Here is a 15,584-nt window from a genome sequence, read left to right as displayed (position 1 = left end):
GCCAGACACACAGACACAGGACAGCGAGCAGGGTCCTAAACCGTACTAATTATACTGCTATATTAAATAGTACGCCAAATATTATACAATAATTGCGGCACCTAAAGAAACAGTGGCTAATCTGTTGACTGATTAGAACAGTAGGCGAGGCTTTTAAACATTTTAAAATATATTTTTTAAAAATGTGTCTATTTAATTATAGGCTGTAACACTTGTTTTTGCTCACAGATCATGCAAGTTCAGGATACGGATGTGCAGGGACGGTTGCTTTAACTCGGACAAGATCAAAACAAATTCTCCTGTCCTTATATAATCATAGCTAAATCCTGTGTTTTTAACCAGTGTAAAAAAGTTTATAAGACTAGAAAGACTAGAAATAAGACTTTATAAGAATAGAAAGTAACAGAGAAATGAGAAATGATCATCCTGTCCGTTTTGTTGTGGTCAAAATCAATTTCTTTTTCACCTTATTTTACATCTGTGTCCAAACACCAAACAGGGTAATGCACTTAAAAAGGCTCTTACAGCACTCGTGAATGAGGCTATTATTATTATTATTATTATTATTAATATTATTGTTATTATTATTATTATTATTACAAATAAGTAAAATAATAAAGCTCGAGGACTCCTCATGATAATGCATCACAATTCAACACGATTTTTGTCATGCATGATCAAATCAGTAGGACACATCACCGAGCCAAAACAAGCACATGGCTGATTACTCCTGTCGTCTCCAACCCCTTCATCACCCCCATGTTGAGCAGAGTTACACTGTTTCACGCCACTGACTTTGTCCTGGGTCACAAAACGAGCCTGGAGCTCTATTTAGGGTTCGCATCGATTTTTTCCCCCTAAGTAATCAATACACAGCATTTAATACTTGGATTAGAAGTTTATTCAGAAATAAAGTATGTGAGTTTAAAATAGGGCCAGTGACTGTCTTGTCAAGGAAACTCTCTCTCTCTCTCTCTCTCTCTCTCTCTATATATATATATATATATATATCTTTTATGTTTTTGGTTATTGGATTAAAACTGTGTCTCAGGCTACACCAACCAACAACCAGCTCATGCTGCACATGCATAGTGAACTATTTTGAAAGTAAAGCAATGAGTATTTTAGATCTGTTTAAATCACATGATTTGAGTTTCAGTGTGACTCTTTATAGTCTTATAGTTTTCGACCCTCCTCACACACACACACACACACACACACACTAACAAACACACACTTATGATGTTCATTCATAATCGATTAGAGAAGAGGGAACTAAGGGAAGAGAATGAGTGGACCTGTGTTTGTAAACTTCTCGCCAAGTGATTGTGGAATGGATTCGGTCTAGGTTTTCCGCACAAGTTTTGAGCACCTCCGACTCGCCTAAACAACTGTTTCGACAAATTTGCTAAATAATAAAATCATGCTGTTAACGTGTTAAAAACAAAACTCATCCAGCGCGCGCGCCCCCGTCTCTGTTTGTCTGTCTCTCGCACACGCACACGGGTGCGCGCACTCACATAACGGTTTTGTGCTCATAGGATAAGCAGGACCGCTACTCAGCTTCCCTGTCTCATAGACTAAACTTCTCAACTTCCCCCCACACACACACTCACACACTCACACACACACACTGAGTGTGTATCACTAAACCATCATATCCACCACTGGCATGCCATAACATGAACTCTCCACAAGTCCATCATCACTTATTTAACCACTTTTTTTTTTTTTTTGGACAACGATTCAAGCTCAAACACTCACACACTCACTCACTCACACACTCACACACCACGCGCGTCCGCGCGCGCACCCAACAAACACTGCAAGTTGTCCCCTCACAAGCACCGGTCCCTAAAGTTGACACTGTGGTGTAAAAGCGACTCTTTCCTTACCGTTCTTCCTCCTTGGGTTGGCTTGTTTTCGCCTCTTGCAGCGCGGCCCCTCCGCCATGATCTCCGGCTTCATTGATAAGAGGCTCTCAGCAACTCCATCCAGGATCTAAACCCCACCAAAACACAACCACGCCAACAGTTTGGACTCACTCGCTTTTTTTGTTCTTCTTCTTCTTCTTCTTCTTGTTTGTTGTTATTATTATTATTACTATTATTTTCTCTAGGTTACAGGGCTAATGTCTCGTTCGCGACACGCAGGGAAAGAATATTTCTGAGTAGGAGAAAGGACGAAAAAAAAAAAAAAAAGATTTGGAAAGTCCCAAAATGAAGTTTTGTTGCGCGCTGAGAGGGAGCGCCGTGCGTCGCCTGATCTTTTGAAGTGTCTGATCGGACAGCAGAAGGAGAGAGAGAGAGAGAGAGAGAGAGAGAAAGGAGGAGGCGGAGAGGTGGGGGGACAGGCACAGAAAAAAAGGAGACACGCTAACACACACACACACACACACACACACACCTTCTTTACAAGTTCTCACACAACACGTCCACCTCTCCTGCTTGATCAAAAAAAAGAAAATCATGAAGGTTAATCATATAGCTCAGATGCTTAGTATAATAATGATATAGATGAGTGCAGATAAAGAGGAAGGAACAGTGTGTGTGAGTGTGAGAAAGAGAGAGAGAGTGTGTGTGTGAGTGTGTGAGTGTGTGATCATTACGCATCAGGTTTTATTCGAGCTTTTCCTTTCTTTTATTGTGAAAACTATATGAATACTTTTTATAGCTCTTAGATTTGGATTAATTGAAGGCTTTGGTGCTTTTAGTTTGGCTCATTTTCCATTTCTTCAGAGAAACAGAGACAGAGAGAGAGAAAGAGAGAAAGAGAGAGAGAGAGAGAGAGAGAAAGAGAGAGAGAGTAAAAAAAGCGTGTTTTTGTGGTTTGCTCCATCATAACGCGAAAAATTGTTTTAGAAATGATGGAAGAGATTGAAGTAAATAGTTCATTTACTTTGGAGCTGTTAGACCTGTTGGCTTTTTCACAGCTCAAAGTGTAGAAGTGTAATAGCTCTAACAGACACACTAAACCATTATTAATAGAATATTAACATTCATTAATTTAAGAGTCACGCTAACCATAGAAAGCCTACTCACATTATTATTAGTAATAATAATAATAATAATAATAATAATAATAATAATGATGATGATGATGATGATATACAAATTGGTCAGTTTATAAATATAGAAACCTGAATATTTCTAGTCAGAATAAATATCAAACTGTTTTCGTTTCCTATTCGTTTGAATTAATCAACTGACATTTCTGCATGACACATCACATGTACCTGCACACACACACACACACACACACACACACACACACACGCACACACAGAAATGTCAGTTTGTAAAATGCAGAAAACAACATTTTTTTTTAAATGAAAAAAAGAATAATAATAGCAATAATAACAATAATATAAATTATAGCTCCAGTCAGAACGGGTTTAAAATGTAAACTGTACGGACCGCTGAACGGGAAAGCGCGCGCGCGCTCCCGGGAGCGCCGGTGTCCTGAGCTCGAAGCCGCACAGACTCTGATTACCGCGCGCGCGCTCCTTCTCTTTCCCCCTCTCTCTCTCTCCCTCTCTCTCCCTCTCTCTCTCTCTCCCTCGCTCACTCTCACACTCTCACTCTCTCTCTCTCTCTCTCTCATGCTCACCTGTGCAGGTGAGTAGACGATGCCAAGATCTCTGATTCGCAGGGAGGGTGGAAAAAAAAACACAACAACCAAAAACTCAATCGGGGTGCACAAGCGCCATCTACGAGGGCCTGATTAGACACAAAAACAAACAAACCTACCGGAGTGTGTAGGAAACCTCCCGAGCAGGACTGGAAGGGAGGAAGGAAAATGCTGAGGAGAGGTTTGGAAGGCGAAGGCGAGTGCCGGACGGAGCCACAGGCGCGAGCGTGTGCACCATTCACTTCACGTGAGGGACCGTTATTCCTGATGGACAGGTTAGGAGTTAAGATCTGGAGGAGCTGACGTGATGTTACGCCTCTTCTTGATATTTTTTCCTCTCTCTCTTTCTCTCTCTCTTTTTACTTTATTTGCGCTACACCGAGGCGCGACACGCGCCACCTATCTTTACGCGGAGGAATGTAAAGAAAAGCGGACATGATGGAGGTCGTGTGTGTGTGTGTGTGTGTGTGTGTGTGGGGGAAAAAAAACAGCAAGAGCAGGCAAACTGAAAGCCTCCACCTTGGATGTGACAGGTAGCGTACCTGTAGTGGCGCATGCGCAATCGCAGTCTCAGCGCAACAGATAGAGTCGGGTGTTTATTTCTTTCTTTTAAATTTGTCTGTTATTCGTCTATATCCAAGTGAGTGCTGGTGAGACTGAGATCTGCAAGGGGGTGTCGTGATCATGATCACTGACGTCTCTTGAGTTATATCTCATTTTTATTTTGAGTATAATAACAAAAAGGTGTCAGGGATCCGTGTTTCTGTCGGTAGCTCGTCCATTTAACGGCTCAGAATAAACGAGCTGAGTCCTGAGCACACAACAGTTTCTTTTATTTATTTAATCCATTGTGCACCGTGTCATCCCGCTATTTTTCTCTTTTCTCCCAATACTGACACACACACACGCACACACACACACACACACGCACACACACTACTCCCTCCTCCGTTATTAAACGCGTCTCTGGTTGGTAGAAGGGCTGCTCCTTCCCTGAAGCTCTTTTATTCTCTGAGGAGTTCAGATACTAATTGACCAATAAAATGCCAGAGTGGTTTTATGTTCTTATTCCAGACAAATAGAGTTTCACAGTCATACTGCAGGCAGATATTAATCAGCATCATTCATGAAAATATAGAATGACACAGAGAACCACATATTTAATGAGTAGATAAATAACAACCAACTTTATTATTATTATTATTATTAGTAGGAGTAGTAGTAGTAATAGTAGTAGTAGTAACTAATATTTTTTATTGTTCCTCATGAGATCACTGTTTGTTTGAATCTCTCTCTGTGTGTGTGTGTGTGTGTGTGTGTGTGTGTGTATGTGCGTGCGTGCGCGCGCGCGCTTCTCGAGTATTGAGTGTGGCATGAAATTGGATTACAGTGGAGAGTGAATAAAACCCTCACCTAGGAATTTATTTGTACTGATTTTTTCCCCGCTTGTTGCCAGACTATGACCCATTTATTTGTGCATTTATTTATTTTTCTGAGAAGTAACGTTGCGCCATAGTTATTGTGTGCAACGCTTATAGGAGTTCAGCTTGAGTAAGGGATCAACCCTCTCGGCACATTTTCATTCCTCTCTCAATAACAAAAACGGGGCTTCACCATATTATGAAAAACTGCGTCGCGCATGCGCAATACATGTTACACGAATGGCCAAGTTCCCACTGATTTTTTTTTTTTTTTTTTTTTTTATTGACGAAGGTATTACAAGAAATCTACTTATGCGCTTTCTCTTCTCAGATTTTTTTTTCCCTCTTATGACTTAAACATTTAAGTCTTACGAATTCACACTAACACCTCATTCTGTGCTACATCCTGGAAGACAAATTGAAAAGAAATGACATATAACCATTGATGTGCGTAAATATTGAAGATCTCATTTCTTGCTTTAGATAATATTGTAAATTGTAATTGTCTTTTTTAGCAGATCAAAAAAAAATATGCTCAAAAGCAAACCTTTGAAGGTATTTCAAATTTGTAAATGGCAGTAATCTCTGAAGTTGGCCTACACAAATTACGGCATGCAGATGCATCACAAAACTGATCAGCAATGGAATTCTCAAAATATATATGGAAAAAATATTTACTATTATTTATACTTTTACACTCTTACAAAATGAGTTCCGGATAATCTTTTAGTGTATGCGAAACATGTAAGTTGTTTCACAATTAAATGATCTTTTGTTAACCTTTCGTGTTTAGGAAAAGGGAGTTAAGTGTGATGTCCTAAGTCAATGGAAGTCAGTGAGTTATTGGAAAGGAGAAGTGAGAGAGCTAGTCATCAAGAACCTGGGGAAAGGTTGACCACAATGCAACCATGTGAGTTCTTACACTCACATACACCCGTACATGTACACACAGACACACACTTGTTGCATGATCGCGCTTCTTGCGACATTGCTAGAAACACTGTTCTGTATATAAACCGCTGGAGAAGGTGAGAGAGGGAAGAACGAGAGAGGTAGTTGAGCAGTGACACAGAAAACAGTCCATTTCCTCTCTTTCCCTGTCCATCAGACATGAAAACACACAATAATGCCAGGATTCCATTTTGTATGACACTTTAAAGACAGGTAGTACAGTGTGTAAGCATTTCACTTCACTCACTTCTTATCCCTTCATGGTTGTTACTCTATATTTTGAATAGATTCAGGTTTTAAGGCCTCATTTATCAATTTTCTAGTAAAGTTATATGCACCAAAAAAAAAAAAAAAAAAAACTCCATAAAATATAAAGCTCACAGAGAGCTCAAAGTGCAAAATGAGGACAAATGATGAAAGTAAAGGAATGTCTCAGAGGCAGAAGTGGAAGTCATTTTGACTCATGGTTATGCCAATTACAAACTTTTATTTATCAGCATAATATCAGAACCTGAGAATCTTAAAATCTGGAGACATTACAGAAAAGGTGAATTAGATGAGAATTAAATGAAAAGAAAATGATTTGATATGAAAATGGAGGGTAGAAAAGAGATCTACAGTGTAGTCAATTGATCATGATCACCAAGCACATGACACAGGGAAAGTATTAATGATCTATTTAAATGTTTTTAGTCTCTCACGCCCACGTGCCCTCGGACCTTGTGTGTGTATGACGCTGTCCCTGAAGAGAAGCAGGAGAATTTGACTCATAAGGAAACCTAATGTATTCAGGAAGAAACCTGATGGCACACAGCACTATTGGGAGTCTACGGCACATTGAGACATAACAGATCAGTCTCTTATTGGGCACTTAGTCCCGGCTCTAAAGTGTTGCACAGCATTAAAAGAAGATGCAGTGGCAAATGGAATTGACTTATACAACATCTGAGCCATTGCAGCACGTCCTCCTTTTATGCAAGGTAATTTCTTTTCTCTTCACTGAATGCCTGGTCTTAATTGTATTAATTTAGGGATTTGTGCTTGGCTTGCTTTCTTTAATTATTCCCCCCCCCCCCACCCCCCCCACCCATATTTTATAATTCTTTAATTAATGCCATTAATATGAAACAACAGGGTTTCACAAAATTCTTATTAAATTTAAACTTCACAATGTAAACTGTGGATGAAATTGCAGTGACTCATCACTAATTATATGACGTGAAGCTGATCAGTCGAGGTTCACATTAGTGAGTCTCCTTATACGTAAATTTACACAAACTCAGGAGCTCTCGTAGGATGTGAATGTTCTTCTGAACTAACAGGGATTTCATGAATACCAATTTTGTGTATCCATACAAATCCATAAAACATCTCCTCACTTGCTCCCCCGTGTAGTATGTAGTGAACATGTAAACAGAGAATTCTTGAATGCCACATGCCCAAACACAAAAAATGACTCAAAACCTGACACAGTTTAATAATTCTTAAATAATAATCTTGGAAAAATCAATGAAAGGTAAGGACACCAGTGGTCATATTTGGTTGGATCATAAGTAGCTCAAAAGAACATTCGTCCACTGAATGGAATGTTGTCTTGAAGTAAACACACACGTACCTACATTGCTTTTATTTTTCTGGGCTGCTTTCACTGCCCGGAGTATTAATATATTGAAACAAAGCACAGCCTACACCTAACATTAACCTTACCATCATCACTCAAAAATAAATAAGTATTGTGGAACTTCCTAGATAAAAATGAAAGAATAATACAAAGGACTAAACAAATGCACCCACGTGGTCAAAACTGTCATGTATTCCTATCTTAATAGGGACATTTGATTTTCAGAGAAAAGCTAAAAACCTGTACACACACACACACACACACACACACACACACACACAAAACTGTGCCTCATGCAGGATCTAATCCAGCATCAGCACAGCAGCTGTCAATACAAACACATCACTAATCTACTGAAATAATACTGTCGTTAGTAGAAAAGAGACAGAGCAAGAGACAGTGGGGGAGCAGGGAAGGGATGGACATGGGTCACACTTTCCACTAATCCTTGGGGAAGAGCACAGCTTAATACCAAGGCCTTGGAAATATAACACCATTTTGGGGAGGGGAAGCCAAGACCAAGTTCCACCCCAAAACCGAATGAGTGATATTTTGTGGCATATGGTTACTGTATCAGCTTACAACATACAGGAGGATTTGTGCTTCTGGATGAGGATCCATGGGAGTGATTACACTGGTGTCTGGGGAATGACTCTGTTTCAGGGCAACCTGATGGTGAACCAGCCTGATGTAGTGTTTTATCTGTGTGCTTCGCTGGGGAAACTTTGGTGCTTATAAGGTTTGTGTCCAAAAAGCATTAGTTCACTTATTATAATAAAAGTTGTATTCTATATCAGCACTCTCAAAATCAGCATCATTTTATATTCTGATATTTTCCCACTATTCGACCTTGTTATAAGAATATAGATTAATCTAAGCGGGGGATGACCTGCTGACCTGAACTCTGCCCTCAAATCCCAGTGTGGATCTTTGTGAGGCTCTAAGAGTGTAGACATGCTGTAGGGTTCCAGCTCAAAGTCAAGGCAAATGTCTGACTTCCACTAGAGGATCAAGCCATTTGTTCTGTTTTAGGGTACAGTGGAGCTGTCTTTCCTTCTTCTTTAACCTTGTAGTGCATCATTCCATCATACGTCTTCCATGGCACTCTCAAAGGCAAGATGTAGGAGCTTATATTGCAAAAAGCCTAGTGGCAATAGCATAGCCAGTCCACCTACTGGCATTTTGTTGGGAGGTGGAAGGATAATGGAGAACCCAGAAACCCACATGAACATAAGGAGAACATGCAAAACTCAGCGCAGGACTTAGGGTCCAAGTTTAAGGTACCAGAAATACGTCCTTGCACACACTGTGGCTGGCCTATGCTTAATAGGAAGTAGCCCACTCTAATTAAAGTCATTCTGCCTGTCTCTAATCATCCACTCTAATACCTTTTCAGATCAGACGTCACCATCGCAGATTGCCTTACCTTGCAGGTACATAAAGATTTCAAGCATGGCTTGGGGATTAGTATACAGCTTTTAGAGATCATGGACTGCTGAGAAGCTCAGTGATTCATGCCAGTGTCATGTGCTCCCAAGGTCTAACTGGGCCAGAAACTCAAACTTCAGCACCTGTTAGAGAGTCTAGGGTGTTTGCCGTACTCCCACACACCAATTGTGATCCCATCACAGAGTGATTCACACCAGGTGGTGATACTCCACAACGTGTGCACGCACACACACACATTCTCACAATCCCATGACAAAATGCACATGGCAGTAAATCCTTGCCACCACACATCTTGGCTTGTTTTCGAGAGGATGGAGACACACAGTGCACAGAAGGTATCGAGCCAGGGCTAGACAAAATTTTGTACCTGGTCCAAAAGGATCTTTTAAATTAGCCTAAAAACCAAAGAGAAGTGGCTTGATTCGTGCTTATTTAACTATGGTGACTGCTATTGTTGGACATCTTTGTGGTCAATACTGGCATGACATTCTCATGCACTATTGTAAAAATAGCTTATGAAAGTTTTTTGATGGTTTTGTGCAGCACTGGCTAGAAGCCCTTAGATAGGGTGGAGTTTTGTTCACCCTCAATGAGTCCTAAAGCTTCACTCAAGGTTCTTTGTAGTCTGAAGAGCCGTGCTTGTAATGATAGTAATGAAATACTGAAGTGGCTTATATCCATAACCACAAGGCGACAACTTGAGTTTCCCAGATGGTGCCTCACAAAGCCTTGAAGAAGCCTGAAGTCCTGGTTTTACCTGAGCTTTATTTCATTTTATTTCATTTTAACTAAAAAAAAAAAAAAAAAAAAAATCAAAGTACCACTCACAATTGAAGTTGTTTTATGTAAGGGATCCTTGAACATCTCAACCACTGAGGTTGTTTTATTTCTGTGAATCTCTCATTAAAATGTTTACGAAGCCCACCAATAAATATTCCTTGGAAGTTGTTGACAAAACCTCTAAAATGCAGTGGGTTGTAATCAACAGTGCCTGTTTTGGCTAGTGACTAATCTTTCCCCAGCCCTCTAAGCCAACTATAAAACAACAAAGGACACTCCGTCAACCGCAGAAATGAACCAAACACCCAACAAGGGTGGAAAAACAAGCAAATAATGCAGCCCACAAGCGCAATGGTACGTTTCGCCACCTCTGTGCTTCTGAAGAGCCCGAAGAAGCCTCATGCTTACTCATTCCAACACAAGCACTTCACCTGAAGTGTAGTAGAGAGTCGCCACTTGACTCAGTGGCAAGGCAGCTTTTGTACAGCTAGTGTTCACTTCTAGCAGGACCTTTATGTGAATAATTCACATTAAACAGACATAAGTCTAAGTGACAAACCTGTTAGCCAGTTTAAGTAAGAAGTGGACTTCAAAGATCATGCTTAGGCGGGGATGCAAGTGGAAGCTGTTTTTTTGCACATTCAGCAACTTATTGCGTAGTCATGCAAAGGCAGAATGAGAAAATCAAGCTATCCTGTCATATATACAATCAAAACTTTATTCACCAGTTAAAAAAGAAGCTGAGGTAATGTACTGTATCAACACATTTCATATTTCTTGTTTGATTACATAACACAGTAAATTTATTTTAATACCAGCTTAATTTTAATAGCAGCAAGTTATTACAAATAGCAAATATGAAAACAAAAGTTATTGTCATGTTGAAACATTATGATTCAATATAAAGTGCATCAGAGTTTCACTTCTAATGCACATGGTATCTACTGTAAAATTGCAGACTACTGCAGAAGTACTCTTTCAGCTTTCGTGGGAAACTTCCTAAAAGTCATAATCGCAAACAGTAACCTGTTTCCAGCCACAAGGGTGGAAAAAATTTGTAAGGTTAATATACTCTAATTCTTGTATTTGCAATTGCTTTGAAGGTTGGTGAATTTGCAGATTGAAGGTGTTAGGGAAATAACAGACAACGCACACAGCAAGGCCTGGACCTTAATCAATCGGGTCCAGAGCGATGAGTCAAGCTGCCATCAGGCCGACAGAGAGACAGGCTGTCAGCTGAAGAGGGAAATTTACTGACATGGTGGTCTTGGGTGCTTCCTCAGGCTTGTCAAAGCTGCCCTAAGGTTTACCGATAAAGCAGGCCGGATGTACGAGTGTCATGACAAGCCTGACAAAGGCAAGGAACTCTGTGTTGGAGTGTGTATGTGTGCATGCATGGTGTCCCTGAGCACCAGTGCAAAGTGCCACAGGAAATCTGCTTCCACCAGATGTACACTGAAGTGCATCAGGCTAGCTATCCTGCACCAAAAGGTAATTATTAGGGAAGAACAACAGGAATTAGATTTAGTACAGAGTACCTGGAGGTTACATATAATAGTTAGTAAGACTATTTCTGTCCTAAGTTTTTGATTCCTACCCATATCATATTTATCAGACAATAACATTATTTAAAAGTTAGCAATGGATATAAAAGTGGTCCATAAAGAAAAGACCACAGAGTATATTGACAAAAAACTTAATGCAGGTGTTAAAATATTGGTCTCTTAAGAGCAAATTGATGTGTTAAACATGAGTTGCAGTCAAGCTCCTCTGTCTTGTTGCGCACTCTTAATCGCTCCTCAGGAAACAGGACAGCTAATCTAGAGAAGGAAACCGAGAGGTGAGGCCTGATGGGCCTGAGAGGGAAGTCAGCAGGATGTGACTGGCCTCTGATTACTGTACACACTCCTGTCAGAACCGTCAGCACCTCCCACGCTCCCCTGTATGTGTGTGTGGAGACGCTGTATATGGCGAGGTATGAAGGTCATTATCAGAGAAACTTGCTCAAGACGGAAGCACGTTTAAGGCATGATAGCCAAACACAGTGGGTTGTATCAGCAGAGGCCAAGAGTAAAGGAATGTGACACAGTCAGTTTGACCACAGAAGCTATGTATTGCGTTAGGCTGTGTTCAGGAATACAGTGAATACAGTGCTTATTTGCTTTTAGGAAAACAGAGTGAACAGGCCATTTCACTTGCTGTAGAGTTGAAAGAGATAACCTGAAAGATGTTATGCATTTTATGCCTATATTATATTACAAGCATTATCACTGTTATTATTCTTTACATTCATTCTTAATTCATTAATCTCCAGAAACCGATTTATCCTGGTCAGGGATTGTGGTGGATCTGGAGCCTATCCCAGGAACACTGAACATGATGTGGAAATACCAATGGGATGGGACGCCAATCCAATACCAGGACACACGCGCTCATTCACACCTACTGGCACGAGGTATTTTTGGGAGGAGGAAGGAAACGGGAAGAAGCCCAGAAGAAACCCACACTGACACAGGGAGAACATGTGAAACTCCACACTGACAATTTCCAGAGCTCAGGATCAAACCAGGGACCCTGGAGCTATGGGGTGGTGCTATCCACTGCACCACAATGCCACCTTGTTGCTGCTATTAATATAAATGTTTAAGCCATTTATATGTTTTTATTATTCAATCATAATGTTTTTATATCTTCATGCTATCATTTTTAAATCTTTCGCTTGTCAAACTGATGTACTGCTTGATTTTATGATTGTGAAATAAGGAATTTATTATTGCCATGTCGATTAATGTCCATGGTACTTGCAGTCATGCAGGGCAAACAGACATATCACCACTGGTCTGTTTTACTCCTACACACACTAGGCTGCTCAGGCCTGCTGTGTGAACAAAACAGCCTGCTGCACCAAGTAGATGATGTGCAGATGATCCCACAGTACGACATAGTGCAGACAGACAGAGTGAGAGAGCTAGAGAGAGGGAGATGGCCGGAGGGGAGGATTAGACGTACCTGTGAGAGGCCTGTCAGGTAGATTTAGCAGCAGAGATGATAAGTGAGGGAGTGAGTAGGAGGAGAAGAACAGCAATGAATGGGCTTTTCACAGTGCTTTTGGGCAGCTAGAGGAATAAGGTGCTATTTCTAACAACATCAGGATAGTCAGTCACAAAGAAGTGCAGCTGAGTTTAACAGCATGTCACGTTGTTAGGGATGAGAGAGAGAGAGAGTGGAGAGAAAGTCCTCAGAACCAACAACAACTGGTTCAAACATTTTTTGGGGATTAAATATCAGTTCCTATTTTAGCTACATTTTTAGATATATTATAAAGACAATGTGCCACAAATGTGCTACTGAACATGGATATACAAACAATAGCATAAACATATTAGAGAATGGCTATGGAGACTTGGGAATAAACATTTGGTTTGAGATAAACAAATCAGCAGTTTTGTCCATCCTTCATTCACCTTCAACTTCACCCAGGATGCGATACCAGTCCATCGTAGAGCACAATCAATATAGCATAGCCAGTCCTGCTACCAGCATGTTTTTTGGACTGTCGGAGGAAACTGGAGACCCAGGAAGAAACCCACATGAACACAGGGAGAAAAACGCAGACAGTAACCTGAGCTCAAGACCAAACCGGGAACCCTGGAGCTGTGAGGCAGCAATGCTACCTGCTGTGCCACCACGCGGCCTTTGGTTCTTTATGTAAAATCAATAAAGTACATATGCTTGCAAAAATTCATCAAATTTGAACAGGCGAGAATGATGCAATTGATTTCATACAAAAGACAACATCCCAATCCCCTAACCCTAACGCTAACCTTAGTTAATTTTCATACAAACTGAAATAGAGACCATCTTTTTTAGACCATGCTGAATCAGAGTGCATCCAGTGACGTTATCCTAAACTGTATTTCAATAATATTGATGCAGGGATGATGCAAAACAAAGTGAATAGTGAAGAACCAGACCTTCTCCCTACCAGCCATGACATATCACAACACTCCAGGCAAGTTACCTCAAGAAGATTGACAAGCTTCTTACTCTGCATTGACTTTGCAACATACACCTTTTAGACTTTCTCTACTTTCTCTAGCAGAACCTTGCTACAAGACCTGGCCCTACACACATTGCTTCTCATACACAGTCCCAATAAACTGGTCTTGACTCAGTTAAGCCTGTGCATTATTACCTGCACTAGAACCTCTTCCCTTGGAAACATGTGCAGCTCTTCCACTGCATCTTTTGGATCTGCTGCTCATGCAACACAGGGAAGCTGAACACACTTGGAGAAAAGTGTGATGCCCACAAGTGACTAGTGCCATTCTGTTCAACAGGGGGGAGAATGATACCATCCATCCCATGGAGACAGAAAGGTCAATTATGCTCTCTTGGACACCCAGCTATTAATTGCTAGTGCATCACTGACATTAGAATATGACATCTCCCAAAAATAGGGCAAATGCCTCACAGTTGTGCCATTCAGGAGCCCAGCCCCAGCCTCAAGCAATATAAGACCACCCTAAAGTGCCTATTCAAACTTCAAATATAGCATATAGCAATATAGATTTTATTTTATTATTTCAGAGACCAAAATAGGGAAGAAGTCTTTATTCTGGCACTATACTACCTTCAGGTCCCTGAAGGGGATTTTGGAAGGTAATTTATTTCAAGTACCTTTCAATGTGTATATCCAATGTAATATCCCCCCACATTTTTTTTCCTCCCTAATTTGGAAAAAAAAAATCTACCAGCCAACTCTCCCCTATCATGTGACAATTACCAACTGGGGAAGGTGAGAGCTAAACTTCCTCTGAGACACAAAAAGCTAGCCAACTTCATTTTTTTGAACTGCTGTTCATGTTGCATCACAGGGCAGCATTACACCCTCAGAGGAAAGCATTATCTGCCCTCTTCTACATACATGAGCTTATAGACACTTATGATTGTGTCACTGTGATTGACATGGGAGAGAGAATATGCTACACCTACCCCAGAGAGCATGGCAATTTTGCTCCCTTGGCTCCAGGCCATGGATGACTGTGGCATTATCAGCATTTGAACTTGCGATTTCTGTTTGATTTCTGTTGAGCCACTCAGGCACCCCAATGTAGTATAATGAATGAATGAATGAATGAATGAATAAATAAATAACAATTAAAGTATGTTCACATTTTAGAGAACTAAACCATGCAGCAAAACAAGAAAAACTTTAAAAGCCTCTCAGCTTACAAAAAACCCACCTAGAGTCTAAAAAAAGTGCACAAAAACCAAGCAACTTATGCATAGCCATTGAGCCATGAAATCAGTATCCCTGGCCTGCTGGTGGGTTGTCCCAGTGAGAGTTACATTACAGACTATCCCAGGTCAGGTGTCCCATTTTAACTTCAGATCCCCACTGACAGAGCCAAAATAAACCAGAGTTGAAAGGGGCAAGAGCCAGGATAGCTACGGCAGGAGGCAAGGAAAGGCCTTGATGGCTGTTTTTCTAGATATGTATTTCTTACTTTTTATTATTTACCCATAAAGAATTTACCTTTCCACAGGAGCCATATTCACCCCTAGCCCAAGTGTAAGCTTATTGTGTTAATAATGTGATTTTTAAACTTAAACATTTACATATCACATGCATATTTTCTGAACATAATGAGAATGGCTGTCCTGTAAAACTACGGCTTAACCTCTGATCAGAAATTCCTTACTGACTTGAAATTCCTCAGTTCTCATTG

General features: G+C 40.5%; 1 protein-coding gene and 1 long non-coding RNA gene across 7 annotated transcripts in view; one reads left to right on the top strand and one right to left on the bottom strand.

Moving 5' to 3' along the window:
* zeb2a (zinc finger E-box binding homeobox 2a) overlaps positions 1-3,884 on the bottom strand; it is a 46,986-nt gene extending 43,102 nt beyond the window's left edge. For 2 of the 5 annotated variants that reach the window (XM_034304447.2, XM_026927963.3), the window contains exons 1-3: positions 3,750-3,883; positions 3,610-3,640; positions 1,896-2,001 (exon numbers count right to left, since the gene is read on the bottom strand). In XM_034304447.2, the coding sequence (XP_034160338.2) occupies positions 1,896-2,001; positions 3,610-3,640; positions 3,750-3,868 (256 nt within the window). In that variant the 5' untranslated portion in view covers positions 3,869-3,883. Of the gene's footprint in view, positions 1-1,895; positions 2,002-3,209; positions 3,236-3,416; positions 3,512-3,609; positions 3,641-3,749 lie in introns of those variants that run through there. The other 3 variants (XM_034304448.2, XM_026927960.3, XM_026927962.3) reach the window with 3 other exon arrangements.
* LOC113534947 (uncharacterized) lies at positions 3,767-13,612 on the top strand. Of its 2 annotated transcripts, XR_008301781.1 has the most exons (5): positions 3,767-3,905; positions 5,845-5,961; positions 6,696-6,982; positions 10,956-11,343; positions 12,167-13,612. It is a non-coding gene; the product is annotated as an uncharacterized LOC113534947 (long non-coding RNA). The 2 variants fall into 2 exon arrangements; XR_008301782.1 differs by lacking the exon at positions 10,956-11,343 and having other exon boundaries at positions 12,167-13,610.
* The last annotated feature ends 1,972 nt before the right edge of the window (positions 13,613-15,584 follow it).

This window comes from Pangasianodon hypophthalmus, chromosome 5, assembly GCF_027358585.1.
Source record: "Pangasianodon hypophthalmus isolate fPanHyp1 chromosome 5, fPanHyp1.pri, whole genome shotgun sequence".
NCBI classification, from domain to species: domain Eukaryota; kingdom Metazoa; phylum Chordata; class Actinopteri; order Siluriformes; family Pangasiidae; genus Pangasianodon; species Pangasianodon hypophthalmus.
The sequence above is the reverse complement of the archived record's forward strand: the minus strand, read 5'-3'. Positions and strand labels throughout refer to the sequence as shown.